Consider the following 18,185-nt stretch of genomic DNA (forward strand, 5'->3'; position numbering starts at 1 on the left):
ACCCCATACCGCAGCCGAGACCTCTTACCGGGAGAGGACACGGTGTTGTATTTTCCTAAAAAAACAATGAAGTTAATCGAATTCTGGTTGATAGCATCGGACAAACAGAAGAAAGGCATTCTGGTTAACGTCAACAGATTCACAACTCAAGTTCATCATAGAAACCATTCATACGTAGCAGCGGATAACATTTCCATTTCTGAGGAGGATAAAAAGAAAATAGCCAAACACAAAGTGGGCATATGCAAAGTGCTTGGCGAGAGGGATCAGTCGACGTCAGAGAAGGCGGAGACTACTCGCAGTGAGTAAAATATTACCTGTGTTCTTTACAAACTATTTGACATGGCTAAAGCAATGATATTAATACCAAAAACGAAATACGACGACATCATCAAACACGAGAACGATTCAACTAATACACACCAAGCACCATCGAACATGATGTCAATCCATCTGATGATAAAACGGCCCATTACCACGAAGAAATCCAGCGTAGAATTGACAAATAATATCGATAAGAGTAAAACCGACCCACCTGATACGCCTGACGCAATCCACGAGCCCAGTCTAGAATCGATCAATAGGGAGCCTGTGTCACTCAAACGGAGCATGCGCAGAAAAACAAAAAGTCAGCGAGGCGGAAAACTTGCTTTAATAAGACCACGCCTCCCCAATTTCAGAGAAACCTAAAAACGAAGAAACGTAAGTGGTTGTCATTCAACATATAGAACTCGACGAAACAGGTCCTAAACAAGATGGCAGCACAATATTTTGACGATTTACTTGATTCTGTGTCAAATGGTGACGAAAATGCAATTCAAACAGTGAGGAATTTGAAAAGGATTTTAAAACTCTATAGATTTATCTCCCGTGAAAAAAACAGAAGGGAAGATGACGTACTCAAAGATAGACAAAATGTGAATACTTGTGATCAGTGTGGGAAGCAATATTCTACGATGAAAAGTTGAAGGCGCACATGAGAGACATTTTCGTCAATTACCGTGCACAATATGTGGAAAGATATTTAAGGATTCAGGCAACTTAAAGACACAACCTGATTTCACACAAAAAATCAGAGTTCCTACAAATGTCACGTGTGTGACAAATCATTTACGAGGAAATACAACATGAAAATGCACGTGAAAAGCAAACATGGACTGACTGGTGGAGATCTACCTAATCCTAGCAGTAGTCGGATACCGGAGCATTTCAACACTAATACACCAATACCTTCGAGAATCCAGTCGCCACAGCCGGGTCCGTCCGACGTCCAGTCGCCACAGCCGAGTCCGTCCGACGTCCAGTCGCCACAGCCGGGTCCGTCCGACGTCCAGTCGCCACAGCCGGGTCCGTCCGACGTCCAGTCGCCCACAGCCGAGTCCGTCCGACGTCCAGTCGCCACAGCCGGGTCCGTCCGACGTCCAGTCGCCGCAGCCGGGTCCGTCCGACGTCCAGTCGCCGCAGCCGGGTCCGTCCGACGTCCAGTCGCCACAGCCGGATCCCACCGGTTCTCAACCAACGGGAGAACATACCCATTCGGACGATGTGAGCTTGCAAGGAAATGCTAACGTGAGAAACATATATCCAAATTTCAGTGACGATGGTGACATACTCACATTTTTTGCCAGCTCCAAAACGGAAGTGATGTATCATTTAAAACGGTTGTGTGAGAGATTGAAAGGAATTAAGTGGTATCTTAACATTCGTGTGTCTTTGGAAAAGGAAACTAGAGAAGGTAATGTAGTACAGACCACCCCACATTTCTTGAGTAAAGCATATATATTAATGCCAAATGAATCTGATCTAGAACACGACGTCAATACAGCTTATCAGAAAATGTTTGCCTCATTTGAGGAGTTTGTACGTAAAGGGTCTGCATGGGTACTCAAGAAAATCATAAAATTAGAAATACATGTTGCAAAATACTCACCATTGAGTGGTTCTTCTTACATACCAACTCCAACTACTTTCAGAACTCATAAATTAGTCAATGTCTTGAATCGTGACGAAAAATGTTTCTTATGGTCCATTTTGGCATCCCTCCATCCCACCGATACCTCTCCCGAACGCATCTCTCATTACGAGATGTACGAAAGCGAACTAGACATGACGGGTATCCAATATCCAGTCTCCATCTCCCAAGTACAAAAGTTCGAAAGACAGAACGACGTATCTGTAAACGTGTTTGGACTCGAGGATAATACCATTTATCCCATGTACGTGACGAAAACGAAACAGTCGCGACATCACACCAATCTGCTCTTTTTACAAGAAGGTGCAAAAAACCCATTACTGTTTGATCCCCAATCTAAACATGTTTTTGAGCAGAACGAAAAAATGTCATAGTCTAACACATTTCTGTCAACATTGTCTGCAAGGCTTTACCAGTAGCGTTTTATTAAACAAACACGTGGAACTGTGTTCCACCCACAGGACACAGAGAGTTGAATTTCCCGGAGATGATGCTCTCTTATCGTTTGAGGACTTTCAGAAACAAATGAAAGTACCTTTTGTCATTTATGCCGATTTCGAAACATTTGTAGAACAAATGGATTCGTGTGAGCCAAACCCAGACCTTTCAAGTACGACTAAGAATATAAAGTTCGAGCCCTGTGGATTTGGATACAAAGTCGTGTGTATGGAAGATAGGTATACCAAACCACCCGTCATTTACAGGGGAGCTGACGTCAGTAAAACGTTTTTAGAATGTATCATAGAAGAAGAAAAACATATCAAAGATGTTTTAGGTCAGCCAGAACCGCTAGTCATGTCTCTCCAGGACGAGCAGTCTTTTATGGAGAGTACTCGGTGTCACATCTGTGGTAAGCATTTTACGGAACAGAGTACGGTGGTGCGAGACCACTGTCATTTGAGTGGGAAATTTCGCGGTGCTGCACACAACGAATGCAATTTGAAGTACAAATATCCCACTCACATACCTTGCGTGTTTCATAACTTAAAGCGATTCGATGCTCACATCCTGACTGAAAGTATGGGTCTATTTAAAGACCGCGAAATTCACTGCATTCCTAACACTACGGAACAGTAACATTTCGTTTAGTCTGGGTGATATCAGATTCATAGATTCGTTCCAATTCATGCCTCAGAGTCTAGAGACTCTGACAGAAAATCTGGCCAAAGAGGGCTTAGTGAAATTCAGTAACTTTTCTAAGGCATTTACCGAAACAGAAGCCAAATTCCTACTAAGAAAGGGAATATATCCCTACGAATACGTAGACACTGCCGATCGATTCTTAGAACAAAAGTTACCACCAAAAGAGAAATTTTATAGCTCGTTGAGTCGCTCACACGTGTCAGATGCAGATTACGCACATGCACAGACCGTGTGGGAGAAAATGGACATTCGAGACCTCGGTCAGTATCACGACCTCTACCTCAAGACGGATGTGCTACTGTTGGCCGACGTATTTGAGAACTTCAGAAACATGTGTCTCGATTATTACGGGTTAGATGCGGCTCACTTCTATACCAGTCCCGGTCTGGCTTGGAGTGCAGCTTTAAAAATGACGAGAGTGAGGTTAGAACTCATCAGAGATCCAGACATGTATCTCTTTTTTGAAAACGGAGTGAGAGGTGGAGTTAGCATGATATCAAACAAATACGCTCAAGCTAACAATCCTTATATTCCAGAAACTTACGATCTCTCCCAACCACATTCGTACATCATGTACACGGACTGCAATAATTTGTACGGAAAGGCAATGTCGGAGCCGTTGCCAATCGGTGGGTTTCGGTGGGTGGACAATCCACAAACATTTGACATAACCAAAGTCTCCAAACACGGAGATCTGGGTTACGTACTGGAAGTAGATCTGGAATATCCAGACGAACTTCACGACAGCCATTCCGATTACCCCCCTCGCACCGGAACGTAAAAACAGTCTCAGACAGCGAATTATCACTAACGAGTAAACAGCTGTGGAAAACCTTACATCCTAGCACTAAACACACCGATGATAAATTACATGGACGGGTACCGACGGAAAAACTGATTCCCACGCTAGAAAACAAGACGAAATACATCTGTAATTACAGAAATCTGCAGTTGTACCTGGAATTGGGTCTAAAAATAACCAAAATCCACCGAATCCTAGAATTCAAGCAGACACCTTGGCTACATCCATACATACAATTCAACACCTCAAAAAGAGCGTCCTGTAAGAACGAGTTTGAGAAAGATTTCTTTAAACTCATGAACAATGCCGTATTTGGCAAGACGATGGAGAACGTGCGCTCCAGAGTCGACATCAAGCTGGCACACACGGAAAAGAAACTAAAAAAATACGTGGCAAGGCCTTCGTTTAAAAGATTTACCATCTTTAACGAAGATCTAGTAGCCATCCAGAACGACAAAGTCAAACTCGTACTAAACAAACCCGTATATGTTGGACAGACCATTCTAGATCTATCCAAATGTATCATGTACGAGTTTTATTACAAGTACCTAAAACCCAAATATGGACATGGAATCAAGCTACTCATGACGGACACGGACAGTCTTTTGTATCACGTCCAATGTCCAGACGTTTATGACGACATTTATCGGGACAGACATCTGTTCGATCTGTCCAATTATCCGGTCGAACATCACTGTCACGACACGAGAAACAAAAAGATACCGGGATATTTCAAGGACGAAACGGGAAGTGAGCCCATTGCAGAGTTTGTAGGACTTCGCGCCAAAATGTATTCTTACGTGTACGCCGTGAAAAATAGAACTGAAATAGAAAATCTGGTAGTCCGATGGAACGAGATAAAAGAAAAACAGGTAGCTAAAGGTGTTGCAAGAGCAACCATCAGACGTGATCTCAGACACGAAATGTACAGAGACTGTTTATTTGACAACAGAACGATAATGACCAAAATGAATTCCATTAGAAGCGACAAACACCAGTTGTACGTTTACACCGTCAACAAATCGGGTCTCTGCGCTTTTGACGACAAACGCTGGGTCTTACCCAATCGGTATGACACGCTTTCATTTGGTCATTATATAATTTCCGCCATGGGATGGCAATAAAAACCGAACCTCAAATATAGTTTCACAAATATTTATTTCAATTATCGGACCCAAGTCGTCATGTAAAATATTCGCCAAACTCGTTCATCATTGGTGTCGTTTACCAACTAAATTACGACATTATATAGAAAAGAAAGTTCCAATTTAAAATCAAAAATTTAAGTTTATAAACACAAAGTTGTTAAAAAATAATAAAGTATTCAATTTAGATATAAATGTAGACAGAAAAATCACATGGATAGTTTTATTGTTAATCTAAAACAAAACGTTGTATTTAAAAGTCAAAACAAAGCTCCTATTTAAAATCAAAAAGTTTCAAAACAAAGTTTCATTTTAAAATAAAAAAAAAAAAAAAAAAAGTTTCATTTTAAAATAATAAACACAAAGTTTCAATTTAAAATCAAAAAGTTGAAAAAAAAAAGGTTTTAAAATAAAGTTTCAATTTAAAATCAAAAAGTACAAGTTTCATTTTAAAATCAAAAAGTATAAGTTTCATTTTAAAATAAAAAAACACAAAGTTTCAATTTAAAATCAAAAAGTACAAGTTTCAATTTAAAATCAAAAAGTATAAGTTTCATTTTAAAATAAAAAACACAAAGTTTCAATTTAAAATCAAAAAGTTGAAGAAAAAAAAAGGTTTTAAAATAAAGTTTCACTTTAAAAATCAAAAAGTACAAGTTTCAATTTAAAATCAAAAAGTATAAGTTTCAATTGGTGAAGAAATTCAAAATTAATGTTCAAGTCAAATGTATGAGAGACATCACTTAAAGGTTACGTGATTATTATATATTCCAAGGTATGAGAGGTATCATTTAAAGGTTACGTGATTATTATATATTCCAAGGTATGAGAGGTATCATTTAAAGGTTACGTGATTATTATGTATTCCAAGGTATGAGAGGCATCATTTAAAGGTTACGTGATTATTATGTATTCCGAGGTATGAGAGGTATCATTTAAAGGTTATGTGATTATTATGTATTCCAAGGTATGAGAGGGATCTATTCTGAATTATGAGAGACATCATGTGAAGTTTAAAAGGGTACAAGAGGTATCATGTACGCTACAAACTCTGGTGTTAATTAATAGTAAGAGAAATTTTCATATGAATTAAAAATATATCAATATTCTGAAGAGAGACATCAATTAAAGGTTACGTATTCTTAAAGGTTACGTATTCTTAATGATAGATCACGTGTTGCCATATTTTAATTTACAGTTGATGTATTAAACGACATCTGTTCTTACGTAAACAGGTTCGTGTGTGTATAGAGAATGTAATTATTCTACAAAATAACATTGCTTACATTTCCATGTTATTAATTCATTTCACTTATGTTTTGTATGAAGTCACTGTATTTTCTCAATAAAATGATCATTAAGCCAAAAGTTGTTTAGTTCTCCCTACATTCTGAGATACAATCAAACACCGTCTCTTCATTATACGTGCTAAACACGACTTCTACTTTACAATAATATCGATGTCTGGTTAGCCTTTTCATTTGGGAACGAACTCTCCCATATTTCAACTCTACTACACTGTCGACAAAGAAACGAGTTTCGTTTCTGAATTCTGGATAGCGCCTCATTATGGCTTTTACAAGATAACGATAGATGACAGATCGACAGATGTCGACCTCGTGACAACCGAATAAGATACTGATGAAACATAGATTAGTAGCACAGTACGATGTATCTCTTAATAATACATCCCCGTTTAAATCTACGAGCGACTTAGTGAGACGTTTACGATACATTATTGAGAGACGTCGATATTATTGTATAATAGAAATGCTATAAGAGAGATAACTCGCTTATTGAAACGATGACTGCAGATATTGGTCAAATTCATCTGCATAACTGTTATTTCCCGCTCCTGCTCCTGACTGGCTCTTGCGAGTATATGGATGCATTCTCCTTTCAGCTACCTGTAGTAAGAAAGCAATGTAACTAGAACACCAACAGTAGTAAATAATATATTGACGGATGTTTAAATTCGATAATTAACTTACAAGTACGTGTCTTACATCACTACTGCCCTGTTCAGGCTTCGGCTTGCTCTCCTCTTGATTTTGACCCTGTGGAAGAATTGAATTAATTTGTACAATGTGCTGTTTAAAATTACATTGAAGCTATAAATTGATGATATACATTGTGCTGTTTATAGAAAAATACACTTACCTGATTAATCAAATAGAGGTTATCCTCCAGGTTCCCCCTAAGGTCCGTCAAATCTTGATATTCATCAAGTGTTAGGGGTAGGTAGTACTTCTTCTCCTTCTTAGTAATATGCACATAAACCACTCCGTTGAAGAGATTTACGGATATACTAGTTTGACTATTTAATCTGCTTGACAAGGATGTTTCATTCGAACCATCTTTCTTTGTATGACTCGTAAGTTCAAATTTTCCGTAGATATTTTGTTCCATTTTTGCGCCAGAAGTGACGGTTAGTGGGGTTTGCGCGCTTTTTTATATCACCGATATGGGTGTGAAACTGGGTAGAATCGAAACGACCAATGAAAACCTAGAATGGTGAATGTTTAAAATTTTAAATGGTGTTTTCTTGACAAACCGGTTTTTTTTTCTCCACACGACACTTGTGTAACACATTTAATTTTACACTGTGTCAGCATTCAGCTCATATGATTCTGTTACGTATACAATTTCGTGTACAACAATTTTATTTTTCTCATTTAAACATATTTATTGTTCTAAATATTAAGGATTGGGTAAAAGTTATTACAATTTATCGGTACCTTTTACTCTAATGCAGTACATACATGATAACACTTTAATGAAGCATACAAAATTAATACATAAAACCTGTTGCTGGATTTGATGAAAATTTGCACGGGTTTTCAAACTTCTGTATCAATGGATAGATTTCGATTTTCAGAAAAAAAAAAACTTAATAAATTTATAGATCGTTTTCACCATTTAGTCAGTAAAATTGTTGTAAAAATGTTGTAAGGCTTTTTTTTTTTCAATCGATACTTTTTAATTGACGACTTTTTATATTAAATAGTGAATTGAAAAATTCTGATTAGGTTAAAGCTGTCACCGTATTCCGGAAAACAGAATTTGGCGGTAATTCTGCACGTGCAAAGCGTGAAACTGAATCGGGTAACTAGTCCAGTGATGAGCAAAGATGGCTGCAGTACTGCTCTTGCTATTATCGCTCGTACTCGAGGTAGAGGGGTGTATCAACACCCCTCTTCTCTATGCATGCAATGTGAACAGAGATGACACGACTCTTGACGTTTTTTATTGCACTATGAATGAGGAATGGTTGGCCCGGGGGGTCAACACGACGTTCACGTTGTGTTGTGGTCCGGCGCCCCCGGATCAACCATACATCATCATCACCCATTGGCAAGCTGGCGACCGTCTCCTGGGGGAATGCATACATTACTTCCCCCACATCAAGATCTACCCCCAGGTGGATTGTGACATGGTGGAGGGGTTGGTGGATAATTGTGTAAGTACAATCTATTCTGTTACTAGAAAATAGTTTGTGTATATATAATATCACCTAATCGGTTTTACCGTTTAAATATCTATTCAGGTCAACACTTGTACCTTACAAAATCTGACCTCTGTCAGGTGCAGATACAGGAATTTAAGTTAGATGGGGTGTGATAATTAATTTTCAGATCCATGAGGAGACCCCCACCACGGTCCATGAGGAGACCCCCACCACGGTCCATGAGGAGACCCCCACCACGGTCCATGAGGAGACCTCCACCACGGTCCATGAGGAGACCTCCACCACCGTCCATGAGGAGACCCCCACCACCGTCCATGAGGAGACCCCCACCACGGTCCATGAGGAGACCTCCACCACGGTCCATGAGGAGACCTCCACCACCGTCCATGAGGAGACCCCCACCACCGTCCATGAGGAGACCTCCACCACGGTCCATGAGGAGACCCCCACCACCGTCCATGAGGAGACCCTCACCACCGTCCATGAGGAGACCCCCACCACGGTCCATGAGGAGACCCCCACCACGGTCCATGAGGAGACCCCCACCACCGTCCATGAGGAGACCCCCACCACGGTCCATGAGGAGACCCCCACCACCGTCCATGAGGAGACCTCCACCACCGTCCATGAGGAGACCTCCACCACCGTCCATGAGGAGACCCCCACCACCGTCCATGAGGAGACCTCCACCACGGTCCATGAGGAGACCTCCACCACGACCGCGGTGAAGGTGCTGTTGGTTTTGGCAGTACTACTACCATTGATGTTTAGTATGTATAATCTCATACTTTCTTTTTAATGTGGTCTTGGTCAGTTTTTTTTTTTTTTTTTTTTTAATGTTAGTAAAATACAATATCAGTGCTTTCCAAAAACATCTGACAAATATGATGAAAGCTCATTTGGCTCGATAATAAGTAAATATATCATAAGCATGAACAATAGCCATGTACATTTTCGATCCAACAGAATTTTCTCAGACAACTTTCAGGATTCTGAAAAAAAAAAAATTCATACATTTTAGTCAAATGCTCTTAACTGAGAAATAATGTATTCCTTTCCAGTTTTAGTCTTCCTGCTGATTAGGCGAAGGGCTTACAGGGGTCACAAGCCCTATAGGATGAGGGAAGAAGGAGACATCTGTAAGTATTTCACATAAGATTTTGCCTTTCATGAATCTGTAATGTAAACAAACTATCTCTCCTGACTAATTCATAACATTTCATCATCTATCATTGATCATTTTAACCTAGATGTTATGAGAGTTTCCTGTATCAATGATGATTGTGTATGTATTCCAGTCTGGTATTTCAGTGAGTTGTCTCCCCTAGATCATAAAAGTTTTGTTCTGTTTTCAGTCAGCATTGAAGATCAATCTGATACAAGTAAGTTAATTTTAATTCCTAATGACGGTTAAAACATATTTTAAGGTTTTGGTAATCAGATGCTAAAAATTATTTTGCTAGAGTCTCCTTCAGTCTTGAAGAAATAACAATTGATAAAAGTACAGGTAAACAGTAACACTAGACTCGCCAGTGCTGCTACCAACTATTCAGCTTTTTTCATCAAAGCTTGGTCAGCTTCACATGTCTCAAGGTTAATAACTATAGCTGAATTACCAAAATATGATGATCATGATCATTTTTCTGTCAAAATATGGAACAGCGAGTTCAGACAAAGATTTGGATCTCTTGGACTTTTTTATCTGAGAAAATGAGCTTCAGCTTAAGGAATTTTCAACCTCCGAGTAATGTGTATACATTTCTGTTATTTTGATTCTATAGTATGTGTATTATTTTAATTGTAGTCGAAATGAACAGACTGGACCCCCCCTCCCTCTGACCATTATGAAGATTCAGGTAATTAACTACTTATAAGTTGATAGCAGTGTTAAATATATTTCATGAATATGAATTGTGTGTATTTACCTTGTAGAATTATGTCTGCCTAGTTTTGACCAATAACAAGGTTTGATATCTGTATGACATTATTTATTTTATATTGTAGATGAGACCATTCCGAAGATGGTGGAGTCATCAATTGATGGTATGTATATTGGATAATTATGGTCAGAAGTGTTTATACTGCGGTTAATTTACTTATTCGGTATTATTTATATCTGATATTATTTGATTTAATTATGGTGAGTAAAAGAGTAGTTGATTTATTTGGTATTATGTTACAGTTTCACAGATTGACTTGCCGCCCTCCTCCTCCTCCTCCTCCTCCTCCTCCTCAACTGACACACACACAGGTAAGAATTTTATAAGTTCGAAGAGTTAAATTCCTCTAGTAAACAATTTCCTGAAATATTTCAAAGCATCTTCATCATACCTTACCACTTAACCAACAGATAATAATTTGTATGTTATAGTTGTGGAGGTGGAGCCCATCTGGCTGAGAAGTGGGAGGAGGAAGCATTAAGGAGTAAGTTTTTTTCTTTATAATTCTCATTCACATGCTTGTGTAATCACTTACACCGTACGCTTTTCTGTGATGTTTTCAATTTAATAATTCATTTGAGTGGATAGTGTGTACAATACATTACTACTTATTCAATATAAAATGGTAAATAATCTGTTTGTATGTTTTAGGAAGGAAGACGACAAAAGAATTTGGATTTTCTGATTGTGTGCATGTGTGTGTGTGTGTGTGTGTGTGTGTGTGTGAAGGTGATTTATGTGTATACATATATATAATAAGCTTTTCTGTGATGTCTTTTAATGTGGTAATTCATTTTAGGTGGGTGTATGAGAGTGTATGTATGTGAGTGTATAAGGATGTGTGGGAGGGTGTGTATGAAGGTAAGAGTCTGTGCCTTTTAATTTACACCAATGATTTTTATACCAATGTTTAATTATATCTTATTGTGATTTTTTTTATACCAATGTTTAATTATCTATCTAATTGTGATTTTTATACCAATGTTTAATTATATATTTTGTTGTGATTGATACTTATTCTAATTCTCAGGGAGAACATGTGTGTCCATTTTAGTTACGTGTACCAAATAAATGTTTTGATTCGTAATCTATGTTTTCTTGTTCTTAATGTTTACTCAACAGTCGAGATTTGTATATGTAGATTCATTGATATATTTTACATACCTTGTGAAGAGTGAACGTTATCAGTTTCCCTCATTGGGAAACATGTGTTGGATTTGGATGACGCTAGTCTTCATACCTCGGAAGTAAATCAGTGTTTTGAACGGCGCCATGTTTACGTGTAGAACATGTGGGATGCGGTTAACGTCCTTGACATTGACTTCACGGTGTATTGGTTTTGGACGATGCCACTCTACATACCTCGGGAGGGGGATCTGTGTTTTTGGACGATGTTATGTTTATGTGGTATGACTCGTACTGCTTCTCAAAATAGACTGTCTATTTCATAACAAGATCTAGATTCCTTTATGTATTTTACATACCTCGCGAAAAGTGAATGTAATCGGTTTCCCTCTGTAACGTCTCGGACGACACCATCCGTGTTTTGGACGACGCCATGTTAACGTCCTTAATACTGACTTCACGGTGTATTGCTTTTGGACGATGCCACTCTACATACCTCAGGAGGGGAATCGGGGTACATGTATGGTTCAACGCTCTCTCGGATAGGCACTTGTGTGCTTTCTCAAAATAGACTGTCGATTTCATAACAAGACCAGGACATTACTTTGAAAACGTGGGGCACTTTATTATACATTTTACTGTGCATAGTCTAGTGATACCCGTTTACACAGGTTAAATAAAAGTTGAAGAAGGTCTCTCAGCAAAATGCTAAGTACGTTTATACAGCATAGCAGTTTCAACTTCCAATTTCTTATTTATAAACATGCCTCCCCATCATGTATTCAATCATTTAAATATTATTGGTTAACATTATTTTTCCCCTTTAATTCCGTTATTGTCTTGCTATGTTGACTCCCATCTCCATTTATCATATTTACCGATTGGTATTTATGATTTTACAGGCTTTGGACTGTCTGACATTTATTGTCAGGCTGGATTAGAGTCGTCCGTCCGTCTGTCTGTCCGACACTCTTGCTAGTTATGTTTAGCTAGCAAGATTTGGACAACTTCCCCGTAAGGAAGGTTGTCCTGTTGTCGGACCTGCTCCACCCACTCCCGGGTCTCTTTAACCATAGAAGGGGAAAGCATTTGTTTGCTTTCCACCCTCACAGGCATTAATCTGTCTTCATATTCATATCGAGGACCATTTATTTCCTCTCTATGCATGGTGACACATAGTTGTAGCTCTCTATGGAGAGCTGCAACTTTATTTTTTCGAAGAAACAAAGAATTCTCCGAAACCTTTCAAGAGGTGATGTTTGAACATCCATGATCCCCTTAAAAGTGATTCTACACAAAACTTAACTATCCGAGCAACACTCGACCTTGCAAAACGCACTAATGTATAGTTTCATTCGATATTGCCTGATCCAATTTCAGGTAATTATCGCTACTTTTTACCAATCTATTTTCTCGGCAGGACAGTGTCGGGAGGTGACGGTATACGTTCTGTTCGCATCACCTTGTACTGACACGTACATATCAAGACTTCATCTTTATGTTGATGACCACCGAGGTGTGTAATTATTAATATTATCTCGGCACGACAGTGTCGGGAGGTGACTGTACGTTCTGTTAGATCAACGATCGTGTACTGACACGTACCACCGTGTCAAGACTTCATCTTTATGTTGATGACCACCGAGGTGTGTATTAATGGTCTTGGGTTACCGTGGTAGCGATCACCGGGGAAAATGATCCGGTTTCATCTCTATTTGAATAGAGTAAAAAACTAACATGTTAACATGCTAGCTGCTCTTACATGCTAAACTAACCTGTTACATGCTATCAACAACTAACATGTTAACATGCTAGCTGCTCTTACATGCTAAACTAACCTGTTACATGCTATCAACAACTAACATGTTAGCATGCATGTTTGAACACGCCTAAAATACTACTACTCTTTGCGTAAGTGTTGTCCCCCTTCCTAGCCCAGGGCATGCGCATTAGACTCAATTAGGAAAAAACAATGGCGGTCACCGTAGTGTACCTGCTGTTTCTCACATGTGCAGCTTTTGCTTCAGTTAATGGTGACATCGTTGATGAATGCCACATCACACATAATTTGTGTAGGTTACCCGAGTTGCCTAATGGATCTTCGCTCACCCTTCGTAAGTAATAACAATCTTACACTTAAATTGACTTAATTGACTTTGATGACCTAACCCGGTTATCGGTATTTATCATAAAAATCTATACATGCCCCTGTGTCAGGATACACGTGTATAAGCTTATATAAGCCTATTAACATGAGGAATATATTAAAACAATCTCCATATATTGGTATCTTTAAACATATTACAAGGCAAGCAATGTGCATTAATGAATATTCGTTCGAATTATTGATTCATGTTAGATCTATATGTAAAAGTAGCATCAACTGAATGTGACATCATCTTTCAATAAAAGTGTTCTTATTATAGAGCGTCAATGGCCTCATCCTATGATGAGAATCTCTGGTTGGAGGTCGACATATAAACTAAGGGTAGATGAGCAGAAAAGACTGCGGAAGATTGTCTTCTTTGGGGCTGGTGTCGATTGTACCAACCTCATAATTGACCCTGTCGTGAAGATATTTTTCAACAAGGTCCAGTTTTGTGTAAGAATGTTTTGATATATCATCTAAAAGCATTACAATCAAACTTTAGACACTATTGTTAGTGATTGATATATATATATATGATAGGAATAACAAATGGAATGTCTATTTTAAAGAAAATATGATCAGTTGATAGAACTCTGACAGAATGAAAAGAAAACAAAGTGAAACCCTTATTATAATCATTAACTTTATTAAGACATAATTTGTGAACGAATTTCCATTTGATAATGTAATTAAATTGGTATACATGTTATAGTAATGCATTTTTTTTAATTCTTATTAGATCTCAACAACAACAGCACCCGACTCGCAACATTTCTGCCCTGCAGGTAGGGCGTAAGAATTGTACCTGCTGCCCCCATTGCATGATTGTAAGAGGCGACTAAACTTGGGATCTTATCTTTTCTCTTCTAATATCGCCGATTTAAACTCACAATTTTTCATAAATTAGTTGAATTTTTGCCATCTCTTCAGTATGGCGATTTTGCCACTCTAAGTAGACTTTCATAATTATAGAATATCCACACAGGATTTGTGCTATGATGATGATGATGTCAATCATTTTGAAGTTTAATATTCAAAGTGGTCAGTTTGTCTTGAGAAATACTTTTATATTATAAGATAGTAGTAGTTAGTTCTTAGTGGTCATTTTTTGTGTAAACCATTCGAGTCGCCATTTCGATGTTTTAAACGATCCTTTTTGTGGTTGAATTAGAAAAAAAATGTTTTTTTTTTAGACATATACTATATATATATATATACACAATACTGACAAGGAAAAAAAACAATAGAAAAAAACCTGTTTTAGTATGGGGGTTACATATCGAAATAGGTCATCAGGATTGTTAACACGTAAAAAAAAACCAATCTCATTTATGGTTTCTTATATGAATTATCTGATCTACTAAAAAACACTGTTTCTGTATAGGTTACAATGAAACTTAAAGCACGCTGACTATAGTGAGTTTCTATTCAGACTTATTCATCCGGATCCATTCACCCCGTGTTTATAGATAATAAAATATTAGAGCCTACGAGTTACTTCCCTTCCATTACATATTTTATATATATATATATATATATAGGTAAAAAAGTGAAAACAAAATCGAGATGGTGGATTGTATTAGCTTTTTGCCTATAATACTTCCTTTAAAATCAATAATAGTTTCGATTGATATTATTAAAATGGAACGTCGATTTAATTTTCATGCGAGTTTTCTATGTCGATCCCCACAGCCACTTCCGGTAAAGATGGCTAGCACTATGCTGCATCATGTTCTGCTCGTTATAAGTCTGATAACGTATTGCATGTCTTCACCAATTCCGCTGTCATGGGCTTGCCCGATGCAGCAACATGAATCGGAGTCGTCATATTTTGACGCAATTGTTTGTCGGATGGATTGGGCAAGTCTAGTTTTTCTTTGTGTGCCAACTCCCTCCCTAACCAGCCTAATCTCATCGTGAAGGGATGGAAACCATACTATCAACTGAATACAGATTGTTCGCCCATTCTCCACCTCACCATCACAATACAGCCGACAAATCAAGTGAACTTTGAAGGAATTATAGGAACGCTCGTCACCAATTGCCAGGTATATAGCTAGACGATTTATATTACGGGTTTAAGATCCGGTCAGGGTACGAGTGAAAAAAATTATCATCCTTCGTCGTTTATGTTATATATATCCTACAAGAAATATTTAAACCGAGATTAAATTTCATTCTTATATTTAATGCATATGTATATCCGACCGATACTAAACGTCCACTAAAATGAATTGATATCAATAATATACTGTAAGCAATAATGTGATTGTCTCCCTTTCTATACATGTCGCACGCACGGGAGGCCGTCCTTAAATGACCTTAGATGTTAATAGGGCGTTAAACAAAATAAACCAAACCAAACCAAACTCCCTTTCTATTATGATATATGTTATTATAATGATTCTAGATTACTCTTCACATATACTCGGAATACTGCTTGTATGTATGAATAAATGACACTATTTCGTTGGTTGTACAGTTAACTGCTTCCTCTGAAACGACCTCGAACTCCCTTATGAGACAGACCACCTCTAGTGAGCGCAGACAGTGGACCAGCCCTGATAAACGCCCTCGCGGACAGCGGTCCAGCCCTGATTAACCTCCTAACGGACAGCGGACCAGTTTGGTAAACGCCCTGACGGACAGTGGACCAGCCCTGATGAACACCCTCACGGACAGCGGACCGCTCATGTTGGTACTGTCCAATGGGTAACTTCATTGTATATTGGTGAGTAAAAATGATTATAATAAACTTTTAAAAATATGATTTGTTCTTCATTATTCTGTCAATGAGCATTGTGACAATAATGTTTAATAAAACACAAAGTCGTCAAGTTGCGACTGTTGCTGCTGCAGCTGCTGTTGTTGCGGCAGTTGCTGCTGCTGCTGCTGCTGCTGCTGTGGTTGCTGTGGTGGTGCTGGTAGTGGTAGTCGAGGGCGCTGATATGGATGCATCCTCTATATAAATACATAGAAAAGGGATGTGACGAAAGGAGAATATTTTGTTAAAGTTTTGATGTTGATAGGAGTGCATCCTCTACATAAATATATACAAAAAGGTGTGACGAAAGGAGAACCATTTATGTGTTAAAGAATTGAAAATTGGGTTTAGTTCAACTTACCACTCCCCGTTCAGATTTCACCTGTGTCAATACAATCGGAGTGTGAGACAATAGCATGATTAATAAGATATAGGATTACGGCAGAAATAGATTGGTAAACTTACCACTTCCTGTTCATGATATAATATGCTGGCTGTTTTATGATTTCAGAGCATGATCATGGCATGGCATTGCAGGAAATATCAACCATCCAGGTGCCACCAATGGCTGAACCCACTCCATCAGCGGCTAGTCCTGTAGAGCCTGTAGGTGGACTATTAAGGACCGACCCTATAGGGGCATTGTTGAGAGGGTCGGAAGATAGTCTCTTTGACTTCAGCCCCTACAGGAGGCAGACACAAAAGAAGAAACTATCTTAGAAAGTCGCATATATAAATCATTGTATCACAAAGTTATTTTCTTTTCTAAATTATAATGCTTATTTTCTATAAATTGTTTTTATAAACATATACCATTACATTTCCAGTCTAATGATGGAAATATTAACTTTCATTTGTTTTGGATAATTTAATCCTAACATTCCTAACAATCTTATGCAAATCATTACTGGTATAAACCGGTTTTCTTATATCGGTGACTTTAAAGATATTATAAAAGTATTTGTATACATGTGATCATCTATCCATAACGTGTTCAGGTCAATGTCTCATTTCATTGTATCATAAAGTTGCTTTCTAAATTACAATGCTTTTTTTTCTATAAATTGTTTTTATAGACATATACCATTACATTTCCAGTCTAATGATGGAAATATTAACTTTCATTTGTTTTTGATAAGTTAAATCCCAACATTCCTAACAATTTTATTCTAGAAGTAAAATTGAAAAGGATTACACTGATACTGTTAATACAAACAACTTGAATAGTAATTAAGGATGGTTTCTTACCTAAGTCCGAAATGTCAGACAAGCGCTCAAAATCCTCACCACCATATTCCATACTATATGGTGGTGGGTTCATAAACGTATTTCTTTGCTTGAGGATGGTTAGATCTGTTAGAGTCATCCCTAGCTCAGTGTCTATGTTGAGTAATCGCCGATTTAAACTCACAATTTTTTCATAAATTAGTTGAATTTTTGCCATCTCTTCAGTATGGCGATTTTGCCACTCTAAGTAGACTTTCATAATTATAGAATATCCACACAGGATTTGTGCTATGATGATGATGATGTCAATCATTTTGAAGTTTAATATTCAAAGTGGTCAGTTTGTCTTGAGAAATACTTTTATATTATAAGATAGTAGTAGTTAGTTCTTAGTGGTCATTTTTTGTGTAAACCATTCGAGTCGCCATTTCGATGTTTTAAACGATCTT

At 38.0% G+C, this 18,185-nt stretch overlaps 4 protein-coding genes across 5 annotated transcripts; 2 read left to right on the plus strand and 2 right to left on the minus strand.

Moving 5' to 3' along the window:
• Window positions 1–534: 534 nt before the first annotated feature.
• Window positions 535–2,288, minus strand: LOC117315540. The gene is made up of 2 exons (XM_033869776.1): window positions 1,231–2,288; window positions 535–686 (listed from the first exon to the last, which is right to left on the minus strand). The coding sequence occupies exons 1-2, from the start codon at window positions 1,651–1,653 to the stop codon at window positions 630–632; spliced, it is 480 nt and encodes a 159-aa protein (XP_033725667.1). The 5' UTR covers window positions 1,654–2,288; the 3' UTR covers window positions 535–629.
• Window positions 2,289–3,098: 810 nt separating this feature from the next.
• On the plus strand, window positions 3,099–5,041 carry LOC117315145 (DNA polymerase-like). Its single transcript, XM_033869290.1, has 2 exons — window positions 3,099–3,892; window positions 4,057–5,041. The coding sequence occupies exons 1-2, from the start codon at window positions 3,099–3,101 to the stop codon at window positions 5,039–5,041; spliced, it is 1,779 nt and encodes a 592-aa protein (XP_033725181.1).
• A 695-nt stretch (window positions 5,042–5,736) lies between these two features.
• On the minus strand, window positions 5,737–7,960 carry LOC117315542. The gene is made up of 3 exons (XM_033869778.1): window positions 7,223–7,960; window positions 7,054–7,119; window positions 5,737–6,969 (listed from the first exon to the last, which is right to left on the minus strand). Exons 1-3 carry the CDS (start codon window positions 7,469–7,471, stop codon window positions 6,856–6,858), a joined length of 429 nt encoding a protein of 142 aa, XP_033725669.1. The 5' UTR covers window positions 7,472–7,960; the 3' UTR covers window positions 5,737–6,855.
• A 186-nt stretch (window positions 7,961–8,146) lies between these two features.
• On the plus strand, window positions 8,147–12,410 carry LOC117315538 (proteoglycan 4-like). Of its 2 annotated transcripts, XR_004529714.1 has the most exons (9): window positions 8,147–8,522; window positions 8,698–9,301; window positions 9,593–9,670; window positions 9,887–9,913; window positions 10,336–10,387; window positions 10,536–10,574; window positions 10,714–10,782; window positions 10,903–10,955; window positions 11,123–12,410. XR_004529714.1 is itself a non-coding variant. In XM_033869775.1 (5 exons), the coding sequence occupies exons 1-5, from the start codon at window positions 8,193–8,195 to the stop codon at window positions 10,368–10,370; spliced, it is 1,074 nt and encodes a 357-aa protein (XP_033725666.1). In that variant the 5' UTR covers window positions 8,147–8,192; the 3' UTR covers window positions 10,371–10,675. The 2 variants fall into 2 exon arrangements, 1 of the variants encoding a protein (XP_033725666.1); XM_033869775.1 differs by lacking the exons at window positions 10,714–10,782; window positions 10,903–10,955; window positions 11,123–12,410 and having other exon boundaries at window positions 10,336–10,675.
• Window positions 12,411–18,185: the final 5,775 nt, after the last annotated feature.

This window comes from Pecten maximus, chromosome 17, assembly GCF_902652985.1.
Source record: "Pecten maximus chromosome 17, xPecMax1.1, whole genome shotgun sequence".
In the NCBI taxonomy this organism is placed as follows: domain Eukaryota; kingdom Metazoa; phylum Mollusca; class Bivalvia; order Pectinida; family Pectinidae; genus Pecten; species Pecten maximus.